The sequence below is a fragment of the Scyliorhinus torazame genome, chromosome 11, assembly GCF_047496885.1.
Source record: "Scyliorhinus torazame isolate Kashiwa2021f chromosome 11, sScyTor2.1, whole genome shotgun sequence".
Taxonomy (NCBI): domain Eukaryota; kingdom Metazoa; phylum Chordata; class Chondrichthyes; order Carcharhiniformes; family Scyliorhinidae; genus Scyliorhinus; species Scyliorhinus torazame.
The window spans coordinates 127021882-127045428 of record NC_092717.1 but is presented as its reverse complement, the minus strand read 5'-3'; the positions used below and the strand labels follow the sequence as shown (position 1 = coordinate 127045428).

The following is a 23547-nucleotide window of genomic DNA, read 5'->3' as shown; positions in this document are numbered from 1 at the left end:
TTCCTGTAGAGATATAAAACCCACGCAACCAAAATAGTTTACTTTAAAAAATATGCTGCTGGACAACTAAACGTATGTAAACTATATTTGACTCTTGTAAAGATGATGTTGCATTTGTTTTACTAAAGACGTGTGAGACCTCCCCTTCAAATTGTGCACCATGATGTAATTTCTGTTTTGTAATAATGCAGTGTACTTTATAATAATCAATTTAATACAGATTAAAAAGGCACACTGATTGAGCGGAATGGCAGGATGCCTCTGGTTAAATAAAAGAAAAATACCACGGATGCTGGAAATCTGAAATAAAAGCAGAAAATTCTACGACAAACTCAGCAGGTCTGGCAGCATCTGTGCAGAGAGAAACAAGAGTTAACGCTTCAAGTCTGTGGAAGGGTCATATGCACTCAAAATGTTCACTGTGTTTCTCTCTTCACAGTTGCTGCCCAGAGCTGCTGAGTTTATCCAGAATTTTCTATTTTCATTATTTATGTCTCCGGTCATGATTGGACAAAAAAAATTAACAAGTTCCAAAAAGCTTAAGTTGTAGTCTAGAATCATTTAAAGTCACGTAGTTAGGACGGGTACTACTTGAAGATTAGTAACATGCTCTCCATCTAAACAGCAAAAACCCTGTCTTTGAAGGCTATTTAAAATGGTTCATCCAAAGAATTTGTGATTTACTGTACCCGCAGATTCTTCTAAAACTTCCAGCCAAGCATTAAAAAGCGATATGGCAGCAAGAAAAAGTCAAACTAATGGAGATGAGGAGGAGGATGATCCACCTGAATCTAGACCAGTAAAAATGAAGAGAAGGTGAATATCCCTCAACTCTTAATTAAGCTCATTTCAATTCAACTTCATGTGGTATATATACTCAGAATGGAAACAGAGCTGGTGATGTGTAGCTGGTCATTGTTAGAATAAATCATAGATGAAAGAAATGGCAAACGTAGAGTAAGATGTTAGCCGTGGAATAGCATAAAGGAAACATTCGGCCCTCCAAGCCTGCTCCACCAATTAACTAGGTCATGGCTGATCTTCTATCTCAACAACATCTTCTCCCGCTGTCCTCGAATTCCTTGATGTCATAGGTATCTAGAAATCTATCGGCCTCTGCTTTGAACATGCTCAATGACTAAGCTTCCACAGCCCTCTGGGGGAGAGGATTCCAAAGATTCACCACGCTCTGACTGAAGAAATTCCTCCATTCCGGCCCTAAATTCATTACCCCTTATTCTGAGACGTTGTCCCTCGGTTCTAAAACCCCCAACCAGAGGAAGCATTCTTCCTGCATCTACCCTGTCCAGCCCTGTAAGAATGTTATACACTTCAATGAGATCATGTCTGTTTCTTCTTGGGGCGGCATGGTGGTGCAGTGGTTAGCACTACTGCCTCACAGCGCTGAAGACCCAGGTTCGACCTCTGGTCCCTGACCGTGTGGAGTTTGCACATTCTCCTCGTGTCTGCATGGGTCTCACCCCCACAACCCAAAGATGTGCAGGGCAGGTGGATTGGCCATGCTAAATTGCCCCTTAATTGGATAAAAAAGAATTGGATACTCTTAATTTTTTAAAAAATCTCTGTTTCTTCTAAACTAGAGAATAGAGGCCTAGTCTCCTCTTTCCTCCTAGGAGAATCCCGCCATCCCTGGGATTAGTTTTGTGAATCATCTGTTGCAGTCTTTTTATAGCCAGTATATCCTTTTTTAGGTAAGGAGATCAAAACTGCACACACTACTCCAGATATGGTCTCACCAAGGTTCTATACAACTGCAGCAATACAAATTTGATTGAAATTTTTGAGGAGGTGACTAGAAGTGTAGGTGAGGGTAGTGCACTTGATGTAGTTTATATGTATGGCAAATGAGGAGGGTAATTTGATACGGTGGATTCAAATTTGGCTTAGTTGTAGGAGACGGAGGGTAATGACAGAAGGCTGCTTCAGTGACTGGAAGCCATTGTTGTACCACAGGGATCTGTGCTGTGTCCCTTTTTATCCGTGATTTATATAAACAACATAGATGACTATGTGGGGGTAGGATCAGTAGGCTTGCCGATGACACACCGATTGGTTGAGTGTCTTGAGTTACAGGAAGATATAGACCGGATGGTCAAATTGGCAGAAAGGTAGCAGATGAAATTTAACCCTGAAAAGTGTGAGGTGATACACTTTGCAAGGAGTAATTTGACAAGGATGTAATCAATGAACAGCATGGCACTCGGAAGTTCTGAGGAACAAAAGGATTTTGGTGTGCTTGTCCACAGATCTCTGAAGCCGGAAGGGCGGGTTAATAGGGTGGTGAAAAAGGCATATGGGTCACTTGCTTTTATCAATCAAGGCATAGATTACAAAAGCACGGAGATCAAGTTTGGGTTGTGGAGAATTTTGGTGAGGCCACAACTGCAGTACTGTGTGCGGCTCTAATCTCAACATTATAGGAAGGATGTCATTGCACTGGATGGGGTGTTCACCAGGATGTTGCCTAGGGTGGAACATTTAAGTTATGAAGAGATGTTGGATAGGGTTGGGTTGCTTTTGTTGGAGCATAGAAGACTGAGGGGAGACCTGTTGGAGGTGTACAAGATTACAAGTGGCATGAACAGGGTGGTTAGGGAGCCCTGTGTTCCCCTTAGTTGAAGGGTCTGTCCCGAGGGGACACAAATTCAAGGTGAGGGGCATGAACTTTAGGGGGGATGTGAGGAAAATATTTTTTACCCGGAGGGTGGTGATGGTCTGCAATGCACTGCCTGGGAGGGTGGTTGAGGCAGATTGCCGTGCATCCTTTAAAAAGTACCTGGATGAGCACCTGGCATGTCATAACATTCAAGGCTCTGAGCCAAGTGCTGACAAATAGGATTAGGTAGGTAAGTCAGGTGTTTTTCACATGTTGCTGGAGACTCGGTAAGCAGAAGGGCCTCTACTGAACTGTGAGATTCTGTGACTTCCTAATAATCGCTAATGAATGAAAATGAAAATCGCTTATTGTCACAAGTAGGCTTCAAATGAAGTTACTGTGAAAAGCCCCTAGTCGCCACATTCGGGCGCCTGTTCGGGGAGGCTGTTACGGGAATTGAACCGTGCTGCTGGCCTGCCTTGGTCTGCTTTCAAAGCCAGCGATTTAGCCCTGTGCTAAACAGCTTATTGTCACAAGTAGGCTTCAATGAAGTTACTGTGAAAAGCCCCTAGTCGCCACATTACGGCCCCTGTTCGGGGAGGCTTGTCCTTATTCCTATGCTGAAATCCCCTCGCTGTAAAGGCTAACATACCATTTGCTTTCCAAATTGCTTGTTGCATCTGCATGTTGGCTTTCAGTGACTTCAGACAAGTAGACCCAGATCCTTTTGGGCATCAACATTTCCCAATCTTTCTCCATTTAAGAAATATTCTGCATTTCTGTTCTTCCTGCCAAAGCAGATAATTTCACATTTGTGTGCAGGACATTCCGTCGAGCATGTTCTTGCCCACTCACTTAGCATGTTTAAACCTCATTAAATCCCTTTCCATTTGGAATGCCGACATGGGAGGGGAAATGTGTTTAGAGGTGGCATCATACTAGAGTTAGTGGAAATGACAGAAGATAATCCTTTGAATGTGGAGGCTGGTGGGGTGCGAATTAAAGACCAGGGGAACCCTATCATGGTTCTAGGTGGAAGGGGTGATGGCTGAAGTGCGGGAAATAGGTTGGACACTGTTGAGGGCTCTGTCGGCCACAGTGGCGGAGGCGGAATCGTCAGCTGAGGAAAGACGAAGGCATGTTGGAAGTGCTGATGTGGCATCATCAGAACAGATGCGACAGAGACAGAAACTGGGCAAATTAAATAAATCTGGAATAAAGGATTGCCATCAACAATGGTGACCATATAATTACTGCATTGTTATATGAAAAAAAATCTACCTGGTTCACTAATGTCCTTTTGGGAAGAAATTGCCATCCTTACCTAGTATGCCGATATTCCTTGCAGGAGGAACGGTGTGAGGGATATGGTCAAGGTAGCTGTGGGATTTGGTGGGCTTGTAATGAGTATTAATCAAAAGTCCATCCCCAGAAATGGAGGCAGAGAAGTCGAGGAAGGGAAGGGTAGTGTTGGAAATGGACAACGTAAAGGTGAGAGAAGGGTGGAAATAAATTACTTCTGAAGTCTATAAACATCAACCAACCTCACAGTACTTCCAGGTTTTGCGTATTCTGCCAATTTTGAAATTTGCAATTTTTCAGATTCTCTAAACTATAGTAAAAGTGTAATATAAAATTGCATACATGCTCTTTATAACACATTCACAATTTTACTACACAAGAATGGGGAAATATCACTTCTGTGAGTAAAGGAATCACTTTTGTAGGCAGTGTAGCTTTAAAAACAGGCAATTATGATTCCCATCTCAAATCTTTTTTAATTGGAACAGATGGAAATAAAGTCTGAATCTAACAAAGTATTACTTTCTCAAATGGTCATTTGGCAAGCCTAGTTTTCCTTTTGTAAGTTTATTCGTCTATTTTGATACCTATGTGTTTTAGCCATGAACTCGATGCTGAAGAGAATCCAGTTGTGACAGTGGAAGATGCCTGTTCAGCGCTTGGCTTCAAGTACCATTCAAGTCAAAAGTAAGAATACTGAGGTGAACAATGATTTAACTAGTGGCTGCACAAGAATGGATCAATCAAATACCCATTTCATTAGCTGGAAAATAGATAATTGTAAAGTAAATCAAAATGAAAAACCTCTAATTGTTTCATTAATAATGAGATAACATAGATATTCCACTGCCTATGTGTGTGTATATATTATAACAAGATGATATAGGGAACTTTTCGGCAAATTCAGCATTATACATTTTTTATTTTTAACAATTGTTATCATTTTAAAGAAAGTTTGGTTTTCAAGCCCTGTAATGATAACATCAAACTTTACTGTCTATGTCATAGATTGGGGATCTCCATTTTCCAGCCTCCTAAAATACCTTGCCCATAGAGCTACAGTACCTTTTAAAGAGCAACAGTAATGTTTGCGGTAGTTCTCAAAGATTTCTTATTACCTTTCATGATCCACTACATTTATTTATAACACTGGAAGTGTGCCCATTCTGAGAAAATTGATTTTGACATTTAATAAGTTGTGTTTGCCATCATTTTGAACCCAGTCATGAATTGTGTATGTTGTGGTAAACTAATATTAGGAAAACAATATATTGGTGGGAATGGTAGCATAATGGCTATATTACTTGGCCAAAAACATGAGCACAAATTTAAGGCCAGAGATCAAATCACACCACTATAGCTTGGGAATTTAAATTCAGCTGATTAATTAAATGTGGAATAAAAAGCTGCCGCCCGTAATGGTGACCATGTAACTACTGGATTGTTGTAAAAAATAAAATCCCTCTGGTTCACTGATGTCTTTTATGGAAAGAAGTTGCCATCCTTACCTGATAAAAGACCTTACTGTGCTGGTATCAGCTTTGTATATGAACAAACGCCTAGAAATTGAGGCCTTTTGATCTTCATTAAAATTCGGGTTATTTGAACAATTGCAGAGTGAGCAGGAAATAGTAGTCAGCCAGTCTCTAACGGATCAACTCATCTCGTTTCAAATCTTCAGTGTGCTGAAAGATAGCCAGGCACAGCCTTACACTAACTCTTGTCAAACCATAATCCCCATGGTAACCTCACTGAGCTTTCTTAACTAATAAGATGGTGGATTGCGGAGACCTAACATCCGGTAATTTCTGCATATTTCGAGAGGAGGAGTGAGACACCAAACCACACAAATCCTTCACTGACACCAACAGACTTGGCAAAAGAGAGGAAGCGAGAGGCAGATGATAGAAAACTCAGCAAAAGCAGACTGGAAGAATATTTTCTTTTAAGATCTTGTTCAGGACAATTCCAATAATCTTTCACCAGAGATATGACTTCACCGCCATCTCTGCTTCTCTTTCTGTAACCAAATAAATGTTGATGACTGAGTAAAGTTGGTGATTGATAATTATTTTTCACATGTATAAATTGGCGTGGTTACAAATTGGAGGATAAAATCCATAACCTGGCCATAAAATAAACAGTTTCCAACAGCAGCAGTTTAGAGATTTAAATGCTCCTGAAAGTCAAGTGCTTCTAGATCTGCTGCAGTGCCCACCTGTCCGGCACACTACCCTGAAGAAGAATTATTAATCTTAAATGCCTTTCTGTTTTCCTTTCGTCTTCACATGCAGCATTTCAAAATTTAGCCGTGGGCATGCACGCTATCGTAAGGTCACTGAACTCTCCAGACATCTTGACATGCATCAGCCGACAGCTACCAAAAATAAACATATATTCTTCAGTGAAGAAGGAGATGTTCTGAAGGTTAAGAAAAGCAGAACCTTGGCAAAGGTAATAAAAATTATACAAAACTGGGTTGAGTGATGCAGTGGGTTAGCACCACTGGGACTGGGTTTCAGTTCAGCCCAGTCTGATGAGATGAACCCACTTCCTAATATGATATTATGGGCTTGAGCAAAAAAATCATGATCTCAGTCATGCTTTTTTATTGCTAATAATGATCAGATAGAGGCTTGAAATATTGACCTTTGCATATTTTCTTTTTATCTTAATATATTTTGCTATTTTCTTTTTTTAAATAAGCTGAAACAAAAGCAAAGCAAAGAGCAAAGCAAAGAGCAAAGAGCAAAGAAATGTACAGCACAGGAACAGGCCCTTCGGCCCTCCAAGCCCGTGCCGACCATACTGCCCGACTAAACTACAATCTTCTACACTTCCTGGGTCCGTATCCTTCTATTCCCATCCTATTCATATATTTGTCAAGATGCCCCTTAAATGTCCCTATCGTCCCTGCTTCCACTACCTCCTCCGGTAGTGAGTTCCAGGCACCCACTACCCTCTGCGTAAAAAACTTGCCTCGTACATCTACTCTAAACCTTGCCCCTCTCACCTTAAACCTATGCCCCCTAGTAATTGACCCCTCTACCCTGGGGAAAAGCCTCTGACTATCCACTCTGTCTATGCCCCTCATAATTTTGTATACCTCTATCAGGTCGCCCCTCAACCTCCTTCGTTCCAGTGAGAACAAACCGAGTTTATTCAATCGCTCCTCATAGCTTATGCCCTCCATACCAGGCAACATTCTGGTAAATCTCTTCTGCAGCCTCTCTAAAGCCTCCACATCCTTCTGGCAGTGTGGCGACCAGAATTGAACACTATACTCCAAGTGTGGCCTAACTAAGGTTCTATACAGCTGCAACATGACTTGCCAATTCTTATACTCAATGCCCCGGCCAATGAAGGCAAGCATGCCGTATGCCTTCTTGACTACCTTCTCCACCTGTGTTGCCCCTTTCAATGACCTGTGAACCTGTACTCCTAGATCTCTTTGACTTTCAATACTCTTGAGGGTTCTACCATTCACTGTATATTCCCTACCTGCATTAGCCCTTCCAAAATGCATTACCTCACATTTGTCCGGATTAAACTCCATCTGCCATCTCTCCGCCCAAGTCTCCAGACAATCTAAATCCTGCTGTATCCTCTGACAGTCCTCATCGCTATCCGCAATTCCACCAACCTTTGTGTCGTCTGCAAACTTACTAATCAGACCAGTTACATTTTCCTCCAAATCATTTATATATACTACAAACAGCAAAGGTCCCAACACTGATCCCTGTGGAACACCACTGGTCACAGCCCTCCAATTAGAAAAGCATCCCTCCATTGCTACCCTCTGCCTTCTATGGCCTAGCCAGTTCTGTATCCACCTTGCCAGTTCACCCCTGATCCCGTGTGACTTCACCTTTTGTACTAGTCTACCATGAGGGACCTTGTCAAAGGCCTTACTGAAGTCCATACAGACAACATCTACTGCCCTACCTGCATCAATCATCTTAGTGACCTCCTCGAAAAACTCTATCAAGTTAGTGAGACACGACCTCCCCTTCACAAAACCGTGCTGCCTCTCACTAATACGTCCATTTGCTTCCAAATGGGAGTAGATCCTGTCTTGAAGAATTCTCTCCAGTAATTTCCCTACCACTGAAGTAAGGCTCACCGGCCTGTAGTTCCCGGGATTATCCTTGCTACCCTTCTTAAACAGAGGAACAACATTGGCTATTCTCCAGTCCTCCGGGACATCCCCTGAAGACAGCGAGGATCCAAAGATTTCTGTCAAGGAATCAGAGGTGTCAACAAATGTATTTTTATATGTATTAAACTGTTGATGATGGATTGATTATAGATATGTTTGGCATTTTATACACAATGATATATCAAATAAAGACACTTGTTCCAAAGCAGCCCAGACACACCACAATTACCCATTATTCTTTAGCATTCTCAGCATAGTAAAAGTAAGTGGTATTGTTGGAATCACTTGATTGGTACTTTTAATGATTTCAGGTGCAAAGATTTCTAAAACAAATTGTGTCTTCAGATGACTCTGAGTCAAATGGCACAGATACTCAAACCTGTATGCTACACAACTCTGAGGAATGCACCATCCCTGAGCAACACAGTTCTAAAGCAGAATGCGCCACTGTGTGTGAAAACAGCAGCAGTGGAAATAGAGAGGAAGAAACTTGTGCTGATGGAGGATTCCTAACTTGTATTAATGTTCCCTCCAAATTGACTATCTGCACCGAGGGCAACAATGAACAGTTTCTGGAAGTACATGATAAGACGCATGCCGAAAACTGTAAACCGCATTCTGACAGACAGCTGGTTCCTCTGGATATTCCAGACTTCCTTCTTCCTGATGCTGATGTAACTGAGCAGGGTGATGAATGTATGTATCAAACTGAAGGGTGGACTTTAAGGTACCCAGTTCTTTTTTTTTTGAGTCACAGATTTAAACCACAATTTCAGGTTTTCACAGATGTTACAAACGCCTGGTCAGCCCTCAACAATGGCTTAGAGATTGAACTAGGTGCATAACTTTTTTTTAAGTTTTAAGACAGTGCAGAAAGATCTGTAATAGAATAATGGCTGGCAATGCATGAATGTCCTGAAAGACAATGGATTTTGGGTGAATCACCTTATACATTCCCTAATGAGTTTAAGAATGAATGGGACCATGTGACTCAGTCAGATGGGGGCCTATCCCTTGGAATCCAGGCTAACAGTATTTCCCTTCAGTCTGTTTAGCCCTTACGTTGTCTGCTACACCTTGGACCCCATTTCTGGACCCACAGTCCTAATATCTCCATCATGACACAGACTCCTTCAATTTTGCAAAAGAACACCTGAACAATAAAACTATCACTGCCCCCAATATTCTTTGCAATGTTAAACCATCTTAATTTATTGTTTTCTCACTTTTATTAGAAATGCATGGGTACCCACTTTATATTGTACTTACTATTGTCAGGTGGATGTACCTTTAAGAAATGGGTGTTTATCAAATAGCTGCAGTGATGTCAATGTGTGGGTGGAGCTGGGTTGTCTGTCTTTCACTTTCGTTTTTGAGCTGGCAGCTGCAGTGCGTTTTTGGTTTCGTTTTCAGAGGTGGAGAGCTGCATTTAAAGCAAGCTGCTATGTAATGATCTCTCTACAAGCTAAATAATGTCTCCAGATCATTGATGATTTCAAATTAATACCTGTTTCTGTCAAGCATTTAAACCTGCTGTCTTTATTTTAAAAAGGATTTAACTTATGAATGTTGTTTGGGAAGTTATTAAGGGTTACCTATAGAATATTGTATTTGGAAAAGTATCAGTGTTTGTTGTTGATAAACTGTTTACTGTCTGTTTATAAAATGTTAACTGGATTCATAGAATAAACATTGTTTTGTTTTAAACATACTTTAGCTCTCTGTTGCGCCACATCTGTAAAGTGGCCCCTTGTCCTCCTCATAGCTAAAATCAATTTTCAGTTGTGGGTCAGGTGAATTCCATGATATACTTTGGTGTTCTCTAAACCCTGGCCCATAATACTATGAAGAGATCTAAGTAATTTTGTAATAGGGTGATACAAAAGAATACTTGCGCTCACGTTCAAAAAGTAATCTTTGCCTGTTTAAAAATATATATTGTTTTTCTGTTCTTGCTGATTTATGCCCTCCCTTGCCATTTACGAGGCCCTGAGCAAGATGGCAGGCAGTTGAATTTCTGCAAAACCTCAGCATTGGTTTGTAGCTGATCTGTTTAGTGCATCTAAAAGCACTTTGGGTGAAATTATCCTCTCCGCTCCTTTAGGAATTTCTGGTTTCTGCCGGAGACTTTGGTGGCTCAGCCAACATTGGGAACTCTTACTGTACAGCTACTGTCATGTTTGCATAAAAGCATTTCTGACTACTTTAGAGTACTTCATTGTATGTGCACAGGGGTCCAGAGTTAGCACACGCCTGAGAAATGTAAGCCGATATTTAATTGTCTTTAGCTAACTGCTAGAACATCACTGGAGAACATTTAGCTGAAAAAATAATCTATTTTGATAAATAAGTATTAATCTATTGTAGCTCTTTTGCAGTGCAACAAATGAAGAGTCTTACAAAGGATAAAAAAAGGAGGAAGAAAAAGAAAAAAATTGTTCATGTACCTTCTGAGATTGTAGCTGTTCCAGAATTGACCAAATACTGGGCTCAGCGTTATAGACTGTTTTCACGCTTTGATGAAGGAGTCAAACTTGACCAGGGTTGGTATTTAAACTTATTTTTCTCTTATTATACATTTTCCATACTTCTGAACCCATTATGCATGTCACGCCTACTGGGAAACGGAATGACACATTAAGCAGCTGGTGATGCATTGTGTCATGTTACAGGGTGGTGTTCTTCTGGGTGCACACTTAATCTTGTTTGGGATCCTTGGGTGAATGGCCATCCATTTGCTCAATTTCCCTTGTATTCATGTTGCTCTTAGATATATGGTTTTATGGTCCATTGAGCACTTCTGTGCATCATTTATTGTGCCAATTACTTTGTGTTGATGATACAATCCCTTTCTACTTCCTTTCCTGCTACTCTATTGAACTCCAAATATATATGGAGGGCCATTCCAAATCTATGTTGAAAATGCTGAGAGCAGTGTTTAACATTCAGTGCCTGCCAGTGTAGATTCCCAGTGGGCAGAATTATTGGTATTGAGGGGCAGCACGGTGGCGCAGTGGTAGCACTGCAGTCTCACGGCACTGAGGTCCCAGGTTCGATCCCGGCTCTGGGTCACTGTCCGTGTGGAGTTTGCACATTCTCCCCATGTTTGCGTGGGTTTCGCCCCCACAACCCAAAGATGTGCAGGGTAGGTGGATTGAACACACTAAATTGCCCCTTAATTGAAAAAAAATTACTTTTTTTTTTAAAGAATTATTGATATTGAAATATCAGTTATCCTAGGCACCATCTTTTTCCTGTGTTCATATGCAGCTGTTTGCAGAGGGAAGGGTCCTTTTTGACTTGATATGCAACTAAGAGTGGAGTTATAATGGCAATGTGAGGCTGGAGGGGTGCTGTGCCTCTCCAACTAGTGACTCTGTACCTGTAATGTGCTGCCAAGGTCATAAAATGTAACTATTTGCATGCACCATAAATGTGAGCTGTGATTTTTTTTTCTTCTAGAAGGCTGGTTTTCAGTCACTCCTGAGAAGATTGCTGAGCACATTGCCAATCGTGTCATGCAGAGCTTTCAGTGTGATATCGTTGTGGATGCATTTTGTGGAGTTGGAGGCAATTCAATTCAGTTTGCATTAGCTGGGAAAAGAGGTACAGTACCGTGACTTTGAGCAGCTTTTTCTACCGTCCTGCAGAAATCCAATTATATCTGTATATTGAATTGTAATAGAAACTTGTATTTCATTGTTGTCTACAAATATAAAGTGATGACTATGTAGATAAAGGTAGCTGCATAGGATCCTGGCATTCCATACCCAGCTCTTTCGTGGCACTGAATCACTTATTGTTAAGGTGATGTGGATCAAATTTGGCCAATTGAACAAGTTTGCTGTGTTCATATTTAAATCTGAATACCTACACGTTGCAGAAAAGATATGTACGGATAGTAAGTAATGTAAAGTTGCCATAGTTCAGATGACCATAGGCTGATTTCCCCTGTGACGGGGACAGTTAACTGGCGGTGATTTAACCTGAGGGTCAACACATCTCAGGCAAAGGGCAAGGTTGAGAAGGCTTTATGCTTTATAAATGCTTCAGAATAACCTTAGCCACTACAGAAATTGAACTCGCACTGTTGGCCCCTGCATCATGAACCGACTGTCCAACTGATATGTTCATGCTGATTATGAAATATTAATAATGGTAGCTACCTTGACTACATATTTAAACCTATTACATAATATAAAATTGAACACCTTACGTAAAATAAATCTATACAAAGATCACGTCTCATGATGTGTAGAATTTAGTTATTTTTTGCTCATGGTATTCGAAGGGTTCAGGTCTGGTAAAGTGCCTCTCACCGTTTACTTTTGGAATTTCTTGCCTTTATTAATTTACCTTTGATACTGGGGAATTATGTACTTTTCTTTTTTTTTTTTATAAATGTTTTATTGAAAATTTTTTCCCAAACAACAATTTGTCCCCTCTTACAAAGCAAACGCAACAATAACAATACAGAAATTTTAAACAATCCACAAGTAACAAAACCCCTTTATCTTTGACCTAAACTAAACCCCCCCCCCCCTCCCCCTGGGTTGCTGCTGCTGGTCATCTGTCTTCCCTCTAACGTTCCCCTAGGTAGTCGAGAAATGGCTGCCACCGCCTGGTGAACCCTTGAGCCGATCCTCTCAGGGCAAACTTTATCTGCTCCAGTTTAATGAACCCCGCCATATCATTTACCCAGGCCTCCAGTCCGGGGGGTTTCGCCTCCTTCCACATGAGTAGGATCCTGCGCCGGGCTACTAGGGACGCAAAGGCCACAACATCGGCCTCTTTCGCCTCCTGCACTCCCGGCTCTTCCGCAACTCCAAATAGAGCTAACCCCCAGCCTGGTTTGACCCGGGCCTTCACCACCCGCGAAATCACTCCCGTCATTCCTTTCAAATACCCTTCCAGTGCCGGGCATGCCCAAAACATATGTGCGTGGTTTGCCGGGCTCCCGCCACACCTCCCACATTTGTCCTCCACTCCAAAGAACCTGCTCAATCTTGCTCCCGTTATGTGTGCTCTATGTAGCACCTTAAATTGAATCAGGCTAAGCCTGGCGCATGAGGAAGAGGAATTTACCCTGCTTAGGGCATCAGCCCACATACCCTCCTCTATCTCCTCCCCTAGTTCTTCTTCCCACTTTCCTTTTAGTTCGCCCACCGACTCCTCCCCCTCTTCCCTCATCTCTCGGTAAATCTCTGACACCTTGCCCTCTCCGACCCACACCCCTGAAAGTACCCTGTCCTGTATCCCCTGTGTCGGGAGCAACGGAAACTCCCTCACCTGTTGTCTAGTAAATGCCCTCACCTGCATATATCTCAAGAAATTTCCCCGGGGCAACTTATACTTTTCCTCCAATGCTCCCAAGCTCGCAAAAGTCCCATCTATAAATAAATCTCCCACCCTCCTAATTCCCAACTGGAACCAGCTCTGAAATCCTCCATCCATTCTTCCTGGGGCGAACCTATGGTTGTTCCTGATTGGGGACCCCACCAGGGCTCCCCGCACCCCTCTCTGTCGCCTCCACTGTCCCCAGATATTCAATGTTGCCGCCACCACCGGGTTCGTGGTAAACTTTTTAGGTGAGATCGGTAGCGGCGCCGTCACCAGCGCCTCTAAACTCGTCCCTTTACAGGACTTTCTCTCCAGTCTTTCCCACGCCGCTCCCTCACCCTCCATCATCCATTTACGTATCATTGCCACATTGGCGGCCCAATAGTAATCGCCCAAGTTCGGTAGTGCCAATCCTCCTCTGTCCCTACTACGCTGAAGGAGCCCCCTCCTTACTCTCGGAACTTTCCCTGCCCACACGAAGCTCGTGATGCTCCTGTCTATTTTATTAAAAAAGGTCTTAGTGATTAGTATAGGGAGACATTGAAATACAAATAAGAACCTCGGGAGGACCATCATCTTAATTGCTTGCACCCTGCCCGCCAGCGATAGAGGCTGCATGTCCCACCTCTTGAAGTCCTCCTCCATTTGTTCTACCAACCGTGTCAGATTAAGTCTGTGCAAGGTTCCCCAGCTCCTAGCGATCTGAATCCCCAGGTATCGGAAGTTTCTTTCCACTTACCTTAGAGGCAAGCCTTCTATCTCTCTACTCTGGTTCCCTGGATGTATCACAAATAATTCACTCTTCCCCATGTTTAGCTTATACCCCGAGAAATCCCCGAACCCCCTCAAAATTCGCATAACCTCTATCATTCCCCCCGCTGGGTCCGACACGTATAACAATAGGTCATCCACATATAACGAGACTCGGTGTTCTTCTCCCCCTCTAATCACCCCTCTCCATTTCCTGGAGTCTCTCAACGCCATGGCCAGAGGTTCAATTGCCAACGCGAACAACAATGGAGACAGCGGGCATCCCTGTCTTGTTCCCCTATATAGTCGGAAATACTCCGATCTATGTCGACCTGTAACTACGCTTGCCGTTGGAGCCCCATAAAGAAGTCTAACCCAGCTAATAAACCCGTTCCCAAACCCAAACCTCCTTAACACTTCCCATAAATACTCCCACTCCACCCTATCAAATGCCTTCTCTGCGTCCATTGCCGCCACTATCTCTGCCTCCCCCTCCACTGGGGGCATCATTATCACCCCTAATAGTCGTCGCACGTTAACATTCAGTTGTCTCCCTTTTACGAACCCTGTCTGGTCTTCGTGCACCACCCCCGGGACACAGTCCTCTATCCTCGATGCCAGTACCTTTGCCAACAATTTGGCGTCCACGTTCAACAATGAAATGGGTCTATAGGACCCGCACTGCAACGGATCTTTATCCCTCTTCAAAATTAACAATATCGTCGCCTCCGACATCGTCGGGGGTAGAGTCCCCCCTTTCCTGGCCTCATTGAACGTCCTCACCATCAACGGGGCCAACAAGTCCACATATTTTCTGTAATACTCCACCGGGAATCCGTCTGGTCCTGGGGCCTTCCCTGCTTGCATGCTTCCCAGTCCCTTAATAACCTCGTCCACCCCAATCGGTGCCCCCAGGCCTACCACCCCCCGCTCCTCCACTTTCGGGAACCTCAATTGGTCCAGGAACTGCCGCATCCCCTCCTCTCCCTCTGGGGGTTGAGACCTATACAGTTCCTCATAGAAGGTCTTGAACACCTCATTTATCTTTCCTGCCCTTCGCACCGTGTCTCCCCTTTCGTCTCTAATTCCTCCTATCTCCCTCGCTGCTGCCCTCTTTCGCAATTGATGAGCCAACAGGCGACTCGCCTTTTCCCCATATTCATACCTCCTCCCCTGTGCCTTCCTCCACAGTACCTCCGCCTTTCTGGTGGTCAGAAGGTCAAATTCCGTCTGGAGTCGTCTCCTCTCCCTGTACAATTCCTCCTCCGGGGTCTCTGCAAATTCCCTATCCACCCTTAAAATCTCCCCCAGTAATCTTTCCCTTTCCTTGGCCTCTGTTTTCCTTTTGTGGGCCCCAATGGAGATCAGCTCTCCTCTGACCACCGCTTTTAGTGCTTCCCATACCACTCCCACAGGGACCTCGCCGTCGTCATTGACCTCCAGATATCTCTCAATACACCCCCGCACTCTTGCACACACTCCCTCATCCGCCATCAGTCCCACATCTAATCGCCAGAGTGTTCTCTGCTCCCTTTCCTCTCCTAATTCCAGGTCCACCCAATGTGGGGCATGATCCGAAACCGCTATGGCTGAGTACTCAGCTTCTTCCACCCTAGAGATCAACGACCTTCCCAAAACAAAAAAATCTATCCGGGAGTACACTTTATGGACATGGGAGAAGAAGGAAAACTCCCTAGCCCTAGGTCTAAGGAATCGCCATGGATCCACTCCCCCCATTTGGTCCATAAACCCCTTAAGTACCTTGGCCGCTGCCGGCCTTCTTCCGGTCCTTGAGCTGGATCTATCTAGCCCCGGGTCCAGCACCGTATTAAAGTCCCCTCCTAAAATCAAGTTTCCTACCTCCAGGTCCGGTATACGCCCCAGCATCCGTCTCATAAATCCCGCGTCGTCCCAGTTTGGGGCATACACGTTAACCAACACGACCTCCATTCCCTCCAGCCTGCCACTCACCATTACATATCTACCTCCGCTATCTGCTACGATGTTCTTTGCTTCAAATGCGACCTGTTTCCCCACCAAAATGGCCACCCCTCTATTCTTTGCGTCCAGTCCTGAGTGGAACACCTGTCCCACCCATCCTTTCCTTAGCCTAACTTGGTCCGCCACCTTTAGGTGCGTCTCTTGGAGCATAACCACGTCTGCCCTTAGTCCTTTCAAATGCGCGAGCACTCTGGCCCTTTTTATCGGTCCGTTCAGGCCTCTCACGTTCCACGTGATCAGCCTCACTAGGGGGCTACCTGCCCCCCTCCCGTGTCGACTAGCCATTACCTTCTCTAGGCCAGTCCCATATCCCGCCTCCGCGCTCCCGCTCGCTCCCCCAGCGTCGCACACCATCCCCGCCCACCCACTCTTTAGCCATTTCCTTTTGGATTTCCGCAGCAGCAACCCAGTTGTCCCGTCCCCCCCCCTCCCTCCCCCCCCTCCCCGCTAGATCTCTTTCTAGCATGATTGCTCCCCCCATATTACTTCCGTAAGTCAGCTGACTTCAACTGACCCCGGCTACTCCTGCTCACTCCTCGACCCCCCCCATGTGGGGAACTCCCACCCGCCTTGCGCCTGTCTTCCCGCCTTATTCTTTCTGGTGCGGGAACATCCCTTTACCTGACCCGCCTCTTATGGCGCAGCTCCCTTTCCCCTCCCCCTCCCCTTCCCCATTCTCCAACTATGTCCCGTCTTTCCCCCCTCACCGGCGCCCACATTTCCCCAATGTCTCCCCCCTTCCCTGTTTACTTCTCAATTAACTTCCACCGTAACATTAACAATAACATTTCCTGCAGCATCAGTCCCTCAGTTCCGATCCAATTTCTCTTCTTTGATGAAGGTCCATGCTTCCTCCGCCGTCTCGAAATAATGGTGTCTCTCCTGATACGTGACCCATAGTCTTGCCGGCTGCAGCATCCCGAACTTCACCTTCCTTTTATGCAACACCTCTTTGGCTCGGTTGAAGCTCGCCCTCCTTCTCGCCACCTCCGCACTCCAATCCTGGTATACCCGTACCACTGCATTCTCCCATCTGCTACTCCGCACCTTTTTAGCCCATCTCAGGACCTCTTCTCTATCCTTAAGGCGGTAAAATCGCACGATTTTAGGGCAGCACGGTAGCATTGTGGATAGCACAAATGCTTCACAGCTCCAGGGTCCCAGGTTCGATTCCGGCTTGGGTCACTGTCTGTGCGGAGTCTGCACATCCTCCCCGTGTGTGCGTGGGTTTCCTCCGGGTGCTCCGGTTTCCTCCCACAGTCCAAAGATGTGCAGGTTAGGTGGATTGGCCATGCTAAATTGCCCATAGTGTCCAAAATTGCCCTTAGTGGTGGGTGGGGTTACTGGGTTATGGGGAAAGGGTGGACGTGTGGACCTTGGGTAGGGTGCTCTTTCCAAGAGCCGGTGCAGACTCGATGGGCCGGATGGCCTCCTTCTGCACTGTAAATTCTATGATTCTATGATTCTATGATTATCGCCCTGGGTGGTTCTCCCGCTTTTGGTCTTCTCGCCGGAATCCGATTTGCCCACTCCACCTCCAAGGGGCCCGCAGGGGCCTCAGCACCCATCAGTGAGCTCAGCATCGTACTTGCGTACGCTCCACAGTCCACTCCTTCCACACCCTCAGGGAGACCCAGTATCCGAAGGTTCTTCCTTCGCGCTCCATTTTCTAGGGCTTCGATCCTTTCAGTACACTTTTTATGAAGTGCCTCGTGCGTCTGTGTCTTAACCGCCAGGCCCAGGATCTCGTCCTCAATATCTTGTCACCTTCTGCTCCACCACACGGAGCTCTGTCTCCTGGGTCTTTAATGTCTCCTTGAGCCCCTCAATTGCCTGTAGCAACGGGGTCAGCACCTCCCTCTTCAGCAGCTCCACGCACCGTCTCACAATTTCATGCTCAGGCCCCCATGTCGCCTGCGCTTTCTCCGCCGCCATCTTGTACTTCTCTCTTTCTGACCCTTTGGTCGACGATTCCTCGCGCTGCAGCCGCCGCCGCCGGTTTTTTCCTCCTTCGTTTGTGGGGGACTCCCTTCTCACACGCCCCTCACCGGGTTGCGTCGTCGAAAAATTCCCCGTTGGGGCTCTTAAAAGAGCCCGAAGGTCCGTCGGAGCTGGAGCCGCCGAAGCGTGCGGCTAGCTAGGCATCACCGCAACCGGAAGTCCCTTCAGTGGCCTTGATGAGGTCTTTTCACAGTTGTTCCCTCTGCTGCTAGAATTCACTTTTGATACAGGCCCTCAGGTCAGCTTGCAGCTTTAAGCTTGCCCTTCCCCCGCCTGCATGCTGGAAGAGGCCCTGTTTATCCTGCAGTTGCAGCCAAATCTTTTACTGTTTCTGCGTGTGTCTGGCAACCAAGAGACATACCCTTCCTGGGGGACACTGTCGGGGGAATATTGCAGCCTTCTTCCCACACCGGGAAATGTCAAACAAATGCCGTGGGGGCCCTGTAAAAGAGCCCAAAAGTCCGTTCCAAGCAGGAGCTGCCGAATATGCGACCTAGCTCTGCATAGCCGCACCCGGAAGTCTCGGAATTATGTACTTTTCAACAATTTACATCCAAACACAGCATTATTCACTCAAGTCAGATAATGCAGTTAGATTCGGTGTAACGTTCCCTGGTTGATCTGAATTATTAATGAGGAATTAAGTTGGGTGACGCAACTCATCCCATTCATCTTGATATATTTTACATGGGTTCCAGAGGGGAAGATGCACAGTTATGAAACAACAAATCACAATTCCCATTCCAATTTCTTCCTTGACTTACTGACAATGCAGTCAGAGATGCATTTGCAGGGCAGCACTGTGGCACAGTGGGTTAGCCTTGCTGCCTCACGGCATGACGGTCCCAGGTTCGATCCCGGCTCTGTGTCACTGTCTGTGTGGAGTTTGCACATTCTCCCCGTGTTTGTGTGGGTTTCGCCCCCACAAACCAAAGATGTGCAAGGTAGGTGGATTAGACCATAAGACATAGGAGCGGAAGTAAGGCCATTCGGCCCATCGAGTCCACTCCACCATTCAATCATGGCTGATTTCAACTCCATTTACCCACTCTCTCTCCATAGCCCTTAATTCCTCGAGAAATCAAGAATTTATCAACTTCTGTCTTAAAGACACTCAACGTCCCGGCCTCCACCGCCCTCTGTGGCAATGAATTCCACAGACCCACCACTCTCTAGCTGAAGAAATTTCTCCTCATCTCTGTTCTAAAATGACTCCCTTTTATTCTAAGGCTGTGCCCCCGGGTCCTAGTCTCCCCTGCTAATGGAAACAACTTCCCTACGTCCACCCTATCTAAGCCATTCATTATCTTGTAAGTTTCTATTAGATCTCCCCTCAACCTCCTAAACTCCAATGAATATAATCCCAGGATCCTCAGACGTTCAACGTATGTTAGGCCTACCATTCCTGGGATCATCCGTGTGAATCTCCACTGGACCCGCTCCAGTGCCAGTATGTCCTTCCTGAGGTGTGGGGCCCAAAATTGCTCACAGTATTCTAAATGGGGCCTAACTAGTGCTTTATAAAGCTTCAGAAGCTTTTATATTCCAAGCCTCTTGAGATAAATGACAACATTGCATTTGCTTTCTTAATTACGGACTTAACCTGCAAGTTTACCTTTAGAGAATCCTGGACTATGACTCCCAAGTCCCTTTGCACTTCAGCATTATGAATTTTGTCACCGTTTAGAAAGTAGTCCATGCCTCTATTCTTTTTTCCAAAGTGCAAGACCTCGCACTTGCCCACGTTGAATTTCATCAGCCATTTCTTGGATCACTCTCCTAAACTGTCTAAATCTTTCTGCAGCCTCCCCACCTCCTCCATACTACCTGCCCCTCCACCTATCTTTGTATCATCGGCAAACTTAGCCAGAATGTCCCCAGTCCCATCATCTAGATCGGTAATATATAAAGAGAACAGCTGTGGCCCCAACACTGAACCCTGCGGGACACAACTCGTCACCGGTTGCCATTCCGAAAAAGAACCTTTTATCCCAACTCTCTGCCTTCTGCCTGACAGCTAATTGTCAATCCATGTTAGTACCTTGCCTCGAATACCATGGGCCCTTATTTATCTCAGCAGTCTCCCGTGAGGCACCTTATCAAAGGCCTTTTGGAAGTCAAGATAGATAACATCCATTGGCTCTCCTTGGTCTAACCTATTTGTTATCTCTTCAAAGAACTCTAACAGGTTTGTCAGGCACGACCTCCCCTTACTAAATCCATGCTGACTTGTCCTAATCCGACCCTGCACTTCCAAGAATTTAGAAATCTCATCCTTAACAATGGATTCTAGAATCTTGCCAACAACCGAGGTTAGACTAATTGGCCTATAATTTTCCATCTTTTTCCTTGTTCCCTTCTTGAACAGGGGGGTTACAACAGCGATTTTCCAATCCTCTGGGACTTTCCCTGACTCCAGTGACTTTTGAAAGATCATAACTAACGCCTCCACTATTTCTTCAGCTATCTCCTTCAGAACTCTAGGATGTAGCCCATCTGGGCCCGGAGATTTATCAATTTTTAGACCTCTTAGTTTCTCTAGCACTTTCTCCTTTGTGATGGCTACCATATTCAACTCTGCTCCCGACTCTCCTGAATTGTTGGAATATTGGCCTCGATAAATTGCCCCTTAATTGGAAAAAATGAATTGAATACTCTAAATTTATTTTTAAAAAGAGATGCATTTGCTAAGTTTGGATATGTCTTTTGGGTTTTTTATACACTGAATTTAAGTTTTAGTTCCTGATGAAGACTTGAATTGTATGGTAATAAAGTGGATTAAGGACTAAGGCAGACAAGAAAGAATAATTTTTTTCTGCAATGAGTAGATATTATCGGATTTAAGGTAGAGTTCCCAAGTAAGTGAGTTATCTGTACTGTCTTGTAGAGGCTGCATCACTTAACCTTGTATACTTTTGCGATAAAATTTGATTTCTCCTCCAATCTCAATTTGTTTTTGGAATTATATCTAATTTCCATACATTACGGACACGATTCAGCTACTATGTTGCGGCTCCGCACTGAGCGCAACACGGTGGCTGAATTGCAGGCGAGACCCAACTCGGTATTTCCGCCAAGCCGCGAGTCACCCAACTCACATCTGATGCGATCTGCATCACACCCTCGCTGGGCTCATTATGCTCATTTAAATATGGCAACACCACATTCATCCGGCACCCACAAGTCGCTGGCCACATCAGCAAGGCCTCAACCGGGCATCAATTAGTACTGGTTTCCACAAGTGGGAACAGTCGTGATGATCACCGGCGGAAGGCCCTAGCGGCCAGGTCTCTGGCACAGAGTCTGGCTCTGGGGCTCAGAAGGGAAGGGGGGAGAATAGAAAAGCAATAGTTGTAGGAGATTCAATGGTTAGGGGAATAGATAGGAGATTCTGTGGTCGCGAGCGAGACTCCCGGAAGGTATGTTGCCTCCCGGGTGCCAGGGCCAGGGATGTCTCGGATCGTGTCTTCAGGATCCTTAAGGGGGAGGGGGAGCAGCCAGAAGTCGTGGTGCACATTGGTACCAACGACATAGGTAGGAAAAGGGGTGTGGAGGTAATAAACAAGTTCAGGGAGTTAGGCTGGAAGTTAAAAGCCAGGACAGACAGAGTTGTCATCTCTGGTTTGTTGCCGGTGCCACGTGATAGCGAGGCTAGGAATAGGGAGAGAGTGCAGCTGAACACGTGGCTGCAGGAATGGTGTAGGAGGGATTGCTTCAGGTATTTGGATAATTGGAGCGCATTCTGGGGAAGGTGGGACCTGTACAAGCAGGACGGGTTGCATCTGAACCAGAGGGGCACCAATATCCTGGGAGGGAGGTTTTCTAGTACTCTTCGGGAGGGTTTAAACTAATTTGGCAGAGGAATGGGAACCGGATTTGTAGTCCAGCAACTAAGGAAGCCGATATTCAGGATGCCAAAGCGTGTAATGAGGCAGTGGGGAAGGGAACACTGACAAAAGAGAGTACCTGCAGGCACGGAGATGGGTTGAAATGTGTATACTTCAACGCAAGAAGCATCAGGAATAAGGTGGGTGAACTTAAGGCATGGATCGGTACTTGGGACTACGATGTGGTGGCCATCACGGAAACTTGGATAGAAGAGGGGCAGAAATGGTTGTTGGAGGTCCCTGGTTATAAATGTTTCAATAAGATTAGGGAGGGTGGTAAAAGAGGTGGTGGGGGGGGGGTAGCAATGTTAATTAGAGATAGTATAACAGCTGCAGAAAGGCAGTTCAAGGAGTATCACCCTACTGAGGTAGTGTGGGTTGAAGTCAGAAATAGGAAAGGAGCAGTCACCTTGTTAGGAGTTTTCTATAGGCCCCCAATAGTAGCAGAGATGTGGAGGAACAGATTGGGAAACAGATTTTGGAAAGGTGCAGAAGTCACAGGGTAGTAGTCATGGGTGACTTCAACTTCCCAAATATTGAGTGGAAACTCTTTAGATCAAATAGTTTGGATGGGGTGGTGTTTGTGCAGTGCGTCCAGGAAGCTTTTCTAACACAGTATGTAGATTGTCCGACCAGAGGAGGGGCAATATTGGATTTAGTACTTGGTAATGAACCAGGGCAAGTGATAGATTTGTTAGTGGGGGAGCATTTTGGAGATAGTGACCACAATTCTGTGACTTTCACTTTAGTAATGGAGAGGGATAGGTGCGTGCAACAGGGCAAGGTTTACAATTGGGGGAAGGGTAAATACAATGTTGTCAGACAAGAATTGAAGTGCATAAGTTGGGAACATAGGCTGTCAGGGAAGGACACAAGTGAAATGTGGAACTTGTTCAAGGAACAGGTACTACGTGTCCTTGATATGTATGTCCCTGTCAGGCAGGGAAGAGATGGTTGAGTGAGGGAACCATGGTTGACAAGAGAGGTTGAATATCTTGTTAAGAGGAAAAAGGTGACTTATGTAAGGCTGAGGAAACAAGGTTCAGACAGGGCATTGGAGGGATACAAGATAGCCAGGAGGGAACTGAAGAAAGGGATTAGGAGAGCTAAGAGAGGGCATGAACAATCTTTGGCGGGTAGGATCAAGGAAAACCCCAAGGCCTTTTACACATATGTGAGAAATATGAGAATGACTAGAGCGAGGGTAGGTCCGATCAAGGACAGTAGCGGGAGATTGTGTATTGAGTCTGAAGAGATAGGAGAGGTCTTGAACGAGTACTTTTCTTCTGTATTTACAAATGAGAGGGGCGATATTGTTGGAGAGGACAGTGTGAAACAGATTGGTAAGCTCGAGGAAATACTTGTTAGGAAGGAAGATGTGTTGGGCATTTTGAAAAACTTGAGGATAGACAAGTCCCCCGGGCCTGACGGGATATATCCAAGGATTCTATGGGAAGCAAGAGATGAAATTGCAGAGCCGTTGGCAATGA

The 23547-nt window shown here is 45.2% G+C and overlaps 1 protein-coding gene across 1 annotated transcript in view; it reads left to right on the top strand.

Moving 5' to 3' along the window:
* tgs1 (trimethylguanosine synthase 1) overlaps nt 1–23547 on the top strand; it is a 94519-nt gene that overhangs the window by 22079 nt on the left and 48893 nt on the right. Inside the window, exons 5-10 of the mRNA XM_072467748.1 lie at nt 696–816; nt 4520–4606; nt 6214–6373; nt 8390–8774; nt 10457–10621; nt 11541–11684. Coding sequence (XP_072323849.1) covers nt 696–816; nt 4520–4606; nt 6214–6373; nt 8390–8774; nt 10457–10621; nt 11541–11684 — 1062 coding nt within the window. The remainder of the gene's footprint in view (nt 1–695; nt 817–4519; nt 4607–6213; nt 6374–8389; nt 8775–10456; nt 10622–11540; nt 11685–23547) is intronic.